The sequence below is a fragment of the Pundamilia nyererei genome, unplaced genomic scaffold, assembly GCF_000239375.1.
Source record: "Pundamilia nyererei isolate P.nyererei 1_Seehausen unplaced genomic scaffold, PunNye1.0 scaffold00800, whole genome shotgun sequence".
Lineage (NCBI taxonomy): Eukaryota > Metazoa > Chordata > Actinopteri > Cichliformes > Cichlidae > Pundamilia > Pundamilia nyererei.
Genome location: NW_005188201.1, coordinates 40,966 through 51,757, shown reverse-complemented (window position 1 = coordinate 51,757; position 10,792 = coordinate 40,966). Strand labels below are relative to the sequence as shown.

Here is a 10,792-nt window from a genome sequence, read left to right as displayed (position 1 = left end):
ATATGTGGAGACTCATCTGAGTTTTTCTTTGGTTAGCTTTTATTTTCTGTGGTTTATCTGCGAGTAATGAACATTTCTCTGTTAAAGCGCAGTAAAAGTAATGTCTATTTTTTAAAAAACAAAAACACGGAGACGGGTGGGCCTGAATGCATCTGTAGTTTACCCGCGGCCCCTGAATGCATCACTCAGATCACAGAGGAAGGAAGCAGCGAGGAGCAGAGATGGAGAGGTGAAGCTGGTCCAACAGAGGGGAATAAATCGGAGTTTATTCCGGATAAGAACTTTTAATCCAATATTTGGATTAAAATGTTCGTGATCTCAGTTTTGGTCCTTGTGGGGACAGGAGTCACGGTAAACAGCGGTGAGTTTTAGTGTTTTTGCACACGTTGATGAGACGGGTTCAAACCGAAAGAAACATGTGGCCTCGTTAAGAACATGTCAGACGAGTTTAACTTTTATAAAGTTTTATCGTATTTATTTTCAGCTAAGCTTACTTTTAGTTATGTTTTGTTTAAATGTTGAGGTTATTCATTATGATGCATGTTCAGTCATCCAGGAAAGTAAATCTCCAAAAGTTGATTCTGTTCATCTGGACGTAGCGTTTTGTGGGAGAAACGTTTCATCACTCATCCAGGTGACTCCTTCAGTCTCAGCTGACGGCAGGTTTTCCCCGATCTTATAAACAGTACATTTGCATAATGACTGAAACCAGCCCACCGATGGAACAATGGGCTGGGAGGTCAGTTCCTTAATCTTAATTATCCAGATGAACAGAATCAACTTTTGCAGGTTATTCATTAGTTTCAGTGTTACTACCGGTTTAATGTGGCTGTTATGTGTCAGACAGAGGATTTAAGAAGTTTATAGCGGATGTTTTAAAATGATGCAGGATCCCTGATCACAGCTCTCTGCAGGGTTAATGAGATCTGTTTATAGGACAGCATCGTGCTCTGTCCTCAAGATTTCCCACTAAATGACAAACACAGATCGCATCTGTGCTGCTGAAGAGCTTTGACTGCTTTTTAAAGGTGGTCTCTTAGTTTCTCTGTTCCTCCCTCATGGTTCAGGAATATTATACATTTTTCTGTTTTAATAAACAAAGTCAAGTTTCAGTGAAGACAACAGAAACAGAAAGGTTTTAATACTCTGTCCTTCCCCCCAGCCTAGGCTTCATTCATACAGGGACGCAAACTCACCTCAACATGTAAAACTGGAACTATTAAAAAAATTAAACATTTAAGAAAATGCTACCTTTAATCCAGCCTCTGACTGAGGCTAAAGTTGTGTTGTTAAAAGTTGTTAAAAGTTGTTAAACTTGTGGTTGTTTTTGAGTCGGAGTGTAAAAACACTCGTTAACAAAACTTTATTTTCTTGCAGGAAAACCAAATGAGAACAGGAAGTTCTCTGTCTGATTTCAAACTTCTGTAAAGTTTGTCTCAAACAGCTCAGTAACGTCTTCACACAAACCTCAGCTTTAGTTTGAACTCTCAGTTAATATCAGTTATTACTGTGTATTTGGATGTTTACATTTACAGCTGAGACTAAAATCACTGCATTACAGAAACTTTAAAGAAAGACGTGTTTATGATGTTGGAGACGGTTTGGGTCCAAATATTTTTGATTTATTTCTGACCTGCAGTTTGAAAGAAGCAAGAACAGAAAAAACATTCATTTTCAAACTGTGACAGAAATAACACAGATGATTATTTACTGCTGCTCACTGATTATTCATGACTGAAATACCAAAGGGCCAGAGCTTCTGATCCATGGATCTTCAAACATACCTGCCCAGTAAAAAGATCAGAGCTCATCCATCCTCCTCCTGTGTTTTCCTACCTGTGTGACTTTCAGAGACTCATTCCCTCACTTACATCTACACTGGACTCTCCAAACCCGTTGGACTGCCGGGCATCCACGAGTTCACAGCCATGGGTTTGCTGGACGGCAGGATGATCGATTACTATGATAGCGAGAATCAGACAAAAGTTCCCAAACAGGAGTGGATGAGAGAGCATTTCCCTGCTGATTACTGGGGAAAAGGCACACAGTCCCGCAGGATCAAGCAGCAGTGGTTCAAGGTCAACATCGGCATCCTGATGGAGCGAATGAGACAGAATGACTCTGCCTGTAAGTCTTTGCTGTGGTTCAATGATTTGTTCACTCAGGTAAGATCCATGAAATCTGAAGGACCAATAATCAATAACAAGACCAGAATCAAACTTTATTAATCCCAAAGGAAATGATGTGATCACAGTTGCTCCAACACAGTAACTAAGTTAAACAACACAACATATTGCAGAGTTACAAAATATATACAAATATACAAACACCCCAATTATAAATGTCCCAGTATATTACACCAACTATATATACATATAAGTATTTCTCTGTAGAGAATGTGTAATTATTAATCATGGAATCATCAGCATGTCCATATTTTCTCCTCTGATGTTTATTTAAATATTCATTTATTAATTTTTGCCCTCCTGCTTTCAGCCCCTCATGTTCTTCAGTGGATGGTGCGCTGTGAGGGTGAGACACAGCCTAACGGCGCGCTCAGGTTTGTCCACGGCATGAGCAAGTATAACTATGATGGAAACGACTTCCTGTCCTTTGATGATAAAAGCAGAGTCTGGGTCGCTCCAGTTAAAGAGGCACTTCCCTCAAAGACAAAGTGGGACAATGACCAGGTGCTGAAAGAGTACACCAAGGGATACCTGGAGAACGAGTGCATCGATTGGCTGAGCAAGTCTGTGACTTCTGAACAAAAGCAGCTGAAAAAAGCCCGTATGTATGACATAATGATCTGTGTTTTTCTATTCATTACTGCTCAAGTCTATAGAACTAACACCAGCAATAGATTCAGTGTTTTCTTTGTTTTTTTTATTAAATCATTTTTAAGTTGATGTGCAGCATTTTACATAAAGCATCAAAACGTGTGATTACAGTTTGATCATTTCTACTAATCACATTTTTTTATACTTCTGTTGCTTTAACTTTGAACTTTTGTAAAATAAGTTAAAATTATGAACTTTATGTAATGCCCTTTGTTTGGCAGAAATATCACAGTTTACTTACAAATATAATAGAACATATTGATCCAAATCACCATTAAATGTAGAATAACTGTCATGTTGCAGTGATTCTGTGACCTCCTGATATTCAGAGCATTGACTCAATGAGCCATAAATGAATCCTTAAAGCTTTCAAACTCACAGTGTGGAGCTCTGTGTCTGCTGTCAGAAGGTCACCGTTCATGTTGAGAGGAGATCAGTTGGATCCTCCTGACTTGTTGCAACACACACTGTTCATACAGACACGGAGAACGACGACGGGATTTCTGACTGTGGTTTTCATGGATGTCTGCAACACTTTTAGTAACCATCATTTTCCTGCCACTGGAAGATTTCCACATCATGCTGTTAGTCCGTCTGACTGAACTTTCTAGAACAGAAAAACAGACCAACATCTAAAACTGTTATCAATATTAACACCGGGGTACTTGTCAGACTGAACTTTGACCTTGTATGCTCACAGCACTGTGATGGTCACCTTCTTTGGATCAAAACCAGTTTCTTTACATTTAAAGGTTTGTGATCACATCATCACACAGACTGCTGTACTTCAGGATGATAAATCCTCTTTCGTCTGAAGCAAACTTAAAATGAATGACCAAGGGGTCAATGCAATTACTTGCAATTGGTCCCAGAAACAAAATCCCCAAACGCTGCAACTCTATTCCCCTCAATTTTTCATACCTCACTTAACAGTCAAAGCCGCAGAAAACACAGCTCATATAAGACATTCAATTTCATACACTGCTGTGATCTTTCAGAGGTAAACCATATTCACATAATTATGTTTTAATATTTAGTGACACAGTTTTCATTTCCTCCTTCCAGCTCCACCTGACGTGTACGTGTTTGCAAAGAAGTCCAGAGTGGAGACAAACCTCACCGTGACCTGCCTCGCCACAGGCTTCTACAGCAAAAACATCATTGTGAGGATCAGAAGAAACGGGCGTGTTCTGACCGAAGACGACGGCCTGAGTAGCTCAGGAGTTCTTCCAAATAACGACGAGACCTTCCAGAGACGAGACCATGTGGAGATTTTGAAGTCTGACCTGTCAAAGTTCAGCTGTGAAGTCGTTCATGAGGCGACCCGTGTGGATGTTGTGAAGACTTGGAGTAAGAAACTTTTTTTATTGTCTCTGTTGTTGATCATAACTTTGTTTCTTCAGTCAGAGCAGTGAGCTTCTCTGTGTCCAGCAGATCTGCATCATGACTGTCCTGATCACAGTCCTGTGGTCAGAGCCATGTCAGTCCATCTGAGAACAAAGCTAGCGTGTCACATTTAGCCCAGCTCTGCAGCCCCGAAGAAGCAGAGGAGCGATCTCCTTCAGAGAATCACTGAAACGTTCCAGATATGAACAGTTTCTGTTTCAATGCCGTCCCCTCTCAGTGACCTCCTGCACATCACTGCTGTCCAATCACTGACTTCATCATGACTGTGGCTTCAAATCTACATCTCAGTAACAAACAGCAGCAAATAACACGCTGACAGTGACCTCAGCCTAAAACTCTGTGTTTCAGAGAACGGTGACCATCCAGAGGAACCTGGAACCTGGATCTGGAGCTCTGATCGGTGCACAGCCTTGGCTGTGATTGCTGTTGTTGTTGGTGGAGGTCTGGGTCTGATATGCTTGCATAAAAAAGGCTGTCTTAGTAAGTACAGTGAGCTGTTGTGTATAATTTACATCACAGCAGCTGCTCCAGTGTTTCAGTCTTCAAACACTTCAGTTATTATTTTATTAGGACTCCATGGGGGGGTCAAAGGTCACATGTCAGTCATGTGACATGATGTCAGACTTTTCCTGTCTGCAGCTTCTAATCCAATAACTTTGACCCCTCTGGGACATAAATGTAGTTTTTTCCAGAACAGAAATGATTGCTGTTTGCTGATAGTGTGCAGCTCGTTTCCTCCACCGTCTCCACTCAGACACATCTGCATGTAGAACTTTGAAACATTTCAACAACATTTAGTCTGAATTACAGCAAACTGTAGGATTACACTTCAGCATGTTATTCATTCATTCATTCATGTCAATGACTTGAACATGTTGCTGACTCAGGTCTGATGATATTAGAGTTGGTCCGAGGCTCAGCACACTGAGCTGCTTCACACATGTAGAACAAACCACTGAGTTCATCCACGATCACTGACAGTCTGTGTTACGTCTGTTTACAGGAGGCAGACGTGTAGCCAACGACAACCAAGGTAACATCTTTATTTTCCTGTCTTATAAAGTTTGATGTTCAGAGACTCGTGTCAGTCTGAGCCGATCCTTTAACAGATTAGTGTTTGCTCAAAGACGCTCAGTGTAGCGCAGAGGAGGTGAACAGGCAAACAGAGTGGAGGAGACAGAAACTTGAAGCATGAGGAGAAAGGTTAGAGCAGCCAGACTCATGGTTACCTGTGTTCAGTATAATAATAATAGTATACTATTATTATGTAATAATATTTACAGCAGCAGTGCTGAAAACCTTTAAACGTTACCCTGCAGTTCATAAATAAAAGAAGCATTAAATGTTTCCTCACATGTGGAGCACGCTGTCCTTAACTAACCTGTGTGTATGTGTGGGTGGGTTGTCCCTGTGGTCATGTGACCGTACCCCTCCTTAATGTCAATGGGATGTGGTTCCTTCTCCTTCCTCAGATAAACATAACAGATTAGTTTAAGACTGAACAGATTGTAGAAGATGGGTCTTAATGTTCTGTATGTGTTTATGTAGTAACAGTGCCTCTTTTATGTCAGGGTAGTAAAGTTTGCCGTTTTGCTTCATATAGCTCAAAATGTATGTTGTCTTTACAGGAAGTGTAGCAGTGGTTGTAACAAATGTTGAGGCTGACAGTGAGAAGGTTGAGGAAGACGAGGGTAATGAAGACGAGGCTGAGGAAACCAGTCTCAGAAGCAGCACGGGTAAGTTTTCCTCAGCTAATGTGTAGCATTGAGCTCCGTGATGTGTAATTATAAGTCACATTATTCTGTACTGTGGTAGTGACGGAGACATTTTAAACTCATGTTGTAGCTGAATACTTTTTTCTTCTTTCTCCGGTGGCTGTTACTCTGCCCCGTAAGTATAATGTAGGATACTACTGCACCAGTCTGAGAGCAGTCTCACAGAGCTGGATCCACATCAAGTCGATCTTTGCTAGCTGTAAAGCATTAATAAATAATTTATTATTTAATAATAATTTATTAATAATAATTTCTTATTTTCCTAATAAAGATCAGATCAGTAGGTTTCTATTTTTGGAAGTCCTTCTTACATTTAATTGATTTAAATTAAAGATAGAAAGTAAATATTTAATTGTGTGACGGTCCCTTACACATAAGCATGTATTAATTTTCATGATATGATCAGGTTGGTGCATCGCTCACTGAGAACCTGCTGTATGTTTTCATATTCTGAGTTAGAGCGAGGGGAGAAAGCAGCTTTGCCAAAGAACAGAGAAGAAGTCAGAGCAGATGTGTGTTACTTTACATGTAAAATAATACTGTTGTTCATCCCTGCAGCTGATGGCTCTGACAAAAAAAACAAGTCTCAGGATTCACACTAAATCTTCTGCCACAGAGAACATGGACTGAGGTCATGCTAAATCCAGTGCCTCCAGCTGTATCCCTACCTTTGACCTTTTCTCTTTGGCCCCCATGAAAAATCCAGCATCACTAATTTAGGTGTGAAAATGGACCCCAGCCTAAAACTCGACTCACATGTCAAAGCTGTGGTTAAGTCCTCCATCTTTCGGTTGAGGCAGCTGTCACAAATTAAGTCCATCCTGTCTAGAGGCCACCCAGAGACACAGATCCATGCATTTATCACCTCTCGTCTGGCTTATTGTAATTCTCTTTTGATTGGAATTAGCAGGGCCCTCACGTCAGCAGCTGGTACAAAACGCTGCTGCACGATTTTTAACTGGTACAAGCAAACCAGAGCACATAGCCCCGATTTTAGTGTCATGTTCAGTTTCTAAATCCATTTTAAAATTCTTTTATTTGTTTTCAAGTCTCCTAATGGTCTTGCCCCGCCTTATTTTTCTGAGATATTTCACCCTTACATGCTGTCACGTGCTTGTAGATCAGCTAACCAGGTGCTTTTGACTCTCCCAAAGACATTTTATAAATCCAGAGGAGCCTTTGAAGTTTTTCCTAAAATGTGGAATGAGCTGCTGCTGGAGACAGGCTCCATCTCCTGCTGTTTTTAAATGTCATAAACTTTTACTCTTTGTACATACTTATTTATTCTTGATCTCTTATTTTTTTCTTTTCTTTTTGCACAGCATGTTGGTGCTTTAGAAATAAATTGAAAGTTGTTCCATAAAATGTGTTTTAAAAGTGTTCATGCTTCTTTAACGACAAAGAAATATCCAAGTCATCTGCAAAACAGTGAAATGAAAAGTTCTGTACAAAAGTACCATTTACTCCTAGTGGCAACATATACAGTGCAAACAAGACTAGACCCAAAATAGAGCTTTATGGTACAGCATCATTAAGAGGGGCTGTTTTAGAGCTGTTGGGGCCCATGTTGGCAGACAAGAAGGAACCAACCCAGGGTTTAGCTGGCTGGACGCAACAGTCAGTGTCACTCTTTGCTGCTGGTTGTGAACATGGATCGCACCAGACAGTGAAGTGCAGCCAAGCTGGTGTTTCATGCCTGGCACATTTTATGTGAGCTTGAGTGTAAAATGTGAACATTTTAAAGACTTAAGTAACCGTTTAAACCACCTTACTTTCTTTTCACTGTCTGCAAACTGATCTGGAGCATAAATGAGATTCGCAGAAACAGTCTAGAGAAATCAGAAAAGTTTATTAATCCCAGAGCAAAGTATGCGATGACAGTTCCTCCAATAAATAAGAACAGTAACAAACAAGGTAAAGTGCCATATTCAATAATACAAAATATCACAAATTAGCTCTTATATATAAATGTCCCAACATATGTCACACAAAACTGTTGTATAAATACACTTTAAATGGAGCTGTCCCTGTAACTCACAGTTGTTTTCTCAGTAGAGGATGTCCAGATTTTAACAGTGTACAACTACTGCAGTGTGAACTTGTGCTTTTAAATGGAGGGATTGAAAAAGAAGGAATCAGAAGAGCCGCATGTCTCCTCCTCTGCTCACAGGAGGATCTAGGACATCAGGACTAGGGCTGTTCGATATAACGATATATATCGGATGAGGATGTAAAAACATCTATCCTTTCATTTTACGCTATCATTTGTTTCGTGGTGTCGCAAAATAAACTTTACGGAAATATTTTTTCATCGTTTTGACGACCACTCTAGTGGCTATATTAATTTCTTAAAGTTCTCTCTTTCTCTTTTATTTAATATAACCACACTAAGGATGAACAAGCGCATGTTTTTATGCGTTGTGGTTAGCAACAATGACGGTAACACCATCGCGTGTCCACTTGTTTATGTTCCACATAAACCTTTCAAAATAAAGCTCAAGATCCTGTTGAGACTTTTCAAAATAAACCGAATCACGTGAAAAAGCAGATTATTTACGGATGAGAAGCAAAAAAGAGCCGCCAGGTGCTAAAAAATAAACCTTAGACTCAAACGTTAGAACAGGCTTTTCCCCGCAGCACGCCGTGTAATAAATACAAAGAAAACGGCGGCCGTTACCACTTATGTCTAAAAATGTATAGTTTCATACATCGGTTAAAACACTCGACTCCAGCTACATGACGCGCAGCTGGAAACACTTCCTGCAAGTCGAGCTGCCCGAGATTCACAGAATTTACAAAAATGTTACATTTTTGTGATTTATATCGTTATCGGACGATAGAATTCTTATATCGGGATATGAGATTTTGGTCATATCGCACAGCCCTAACCAGGACAGGGTATTACTTGAGGTAGACACATGCAATTGATGCATTTCAGCAAATAAAATTCACAACTAAAGAAATACTGACTGAGAATTAAACATCTGTATATTAAAACCTGGTTTTGTTTCAGTGGATCTTCTGCTGGTGTATTAATGCTTTGGAGATAAAACAACAATTTCCTGATGCGGACAAAAAGTGGAACAGGACTGTGGTTATCTTTCATGCTGCAGAAACAAGTCGACTCCTAAAAATGGACTATGTCCACATGTTTCTGTTTCCAGTCTATCCCTGGAGAGTGACCCAGTTGTTCATTAACATGAACTCATGTTTACTGCTTCTTTGCAACAAAAATTATTATTTTTACAATGAAAATACAGAAAAAGAAAATACACAGTACGCCACAGCAAATCATCTGCCTCCATCTCACCCCGTCTCTAGCATCCTCCTCTACCGTGCCAACTCTGCTGATTTGTCTATTTTTGTTGCTGAAAAGAAATCCAGATACATCTGAGTCTTAAACTGCTAGTGGGATGAAAAATGAAAATAAATTTCAGTAGACAGAGAATTCTAAATATAAATTATGAATCCTGAAATAAAGTACATTCACACATGATCAAGTGCACATGTGAAAAGTTTGAAGTAAATTAGATAATCATTTTCTTCCAGTTGTCCAAGTTAGGTGCTGGTTTGGGAACTATACAATCACAAAGCCTCAAAAATGGGCAGAAGTAAAAGGGGAGCAGCTGAAAGTAACTGTGACAGGAGAAGGTTACTGGCCTTGGTTTGTGTCTCTCGGCGGTAAGATTCGAGAAAAAAAAAACTTCCATAGACACTGTTGGATCGATGTAGAATAAACAAACAGTTCTGATTTCACTTTGTGTGCGTGAGGAGGAAAATAGAGGGGTACTCTTTTCGGGGCAATGAACCACAGGTGTGCTTGATGCTGATGCGGAACCGTGGAGGGGTAAAGGTGAAAGGGCCAAAAGAACAAAGCAAGAACAGGAGGAAAGGAAAGTGATGAAAAAGATTTTTCACCACAGTGAAGACAACTCACAGTTTCAGGGAGTCTTCAGGAGGCACATGTAGACTCGGCCCTGAAGCAGCAAACACACAGGAGAAAAACACAGTGGGCACATCTTGGTTTCACTTTCACTTTGAAAGGTCAGCAAACAAACAATGAATGAAGCTCAAATATAAATGTGCCAGCTTGGACACTGTTGTGGGACACCCAGCTGATTCCAAAGGGTCCTTAATGGTTAGTACCCACTTTCTTTGGTGTGACAGGAATGACTCATTTTACCAACATGAGCTCATCACAACCGTTAACAACAGACAAGTGAAACTGTGTGAACACCTCAGGCCTGTTAGGGACACGACCCTCTGTTATGCCACAGACAAAGAGAGAAGCCACCATCAGTTACAAAAGCATTGTCACTATTCCTTCTCATTTTTAGATAAAGCTACAGATGATTAAAACACTCGCGCACACCCCCCCCCCCTTTTTTTTGTTGCTATTTTTGTAAATACAGCGAGCCCAACACTAGGAATAAGACAAGGAGCCATCAGCCCAGCGTCAATGAATAAATCATTAAGATTTTACTCCAAGATGAGCTGACAGAGTGTCAGAAGGTAGGGAGGATCCAAAATCATGTAATCTATCACTGACACACAGACAGAGGATAAAGTATGAAGAAATCTTACTAGTGTCTAGAAAAAGCCCATTCCTAAAAGACAGCACAGAGGCCCTGAGCACCAGATCTATAGAAGCTAACACGACCCTGCAGGCTGTGTAAAGGTGTCACAAAGACTATCCAGCACATGAGATGCAAGCTAGGACAGCGTACAACCAAGTGGCTGGGAGATGGATCCCCAAAAATCCATCTGGGTCTG

At 40.3% G+C, this 10,792-nt stretch overlaps 1 protein-coding gene across 1 annotated transcript; it reads left to right on the top strand.

Moving 5' to 3' along the window:
• Positions 1-306: 306 nt before the first annotated feature.
• Positions 307-6,621, top strand: LOC102202479 (class I histocompatibility antigen, F10 alpha chain-like). The gene is made up of 8 exons (XM_005754984.1): positions 307-361; positions 1,852-2,127; positions 2,497-2,787; positions 3,903-4,187; positions 4,593-4,691; positions 5,248-5,277; positions 5,873-5,980; positions 6,578-6,621. The coding sequence occupies exons 1-8, from the start codon at positions 307-309 to the stop codon at positions 6,619-6,621; spliced, it is 1,188 nt and encodes a 395-aa protein (XP_005755041.1).
• The last annotated feature ends 4,171 nt before the right edge of the window (positions 6,622-10,792 follow it).

Excerpts from the sequence above, each read along its gene's own strand:
- LOC102202479 (XM_005754984.1), top strand. The coding sequence starts at position 307 with ATGTTCGTGATCTCAGTTTTGGTCCTTGTGGGGACAGGAGTCACGGTA. Across the intron at positions 2,128-2,496 it reads GAGACAGAATGACTCTGCCT|CCCCTCATGTTCTTCAGTGG; the intron begins GTAAGTCTTTGC and ends TCCTGCTTTCAG. Across the intron at positions 4,188-4,592 it reads GGATGTTGTGAAGACTTGGA|AGAACGGTGACCATCCAGAG; the intron begins GTAAGAAACTTT and ends TCTGTGTTTCAG.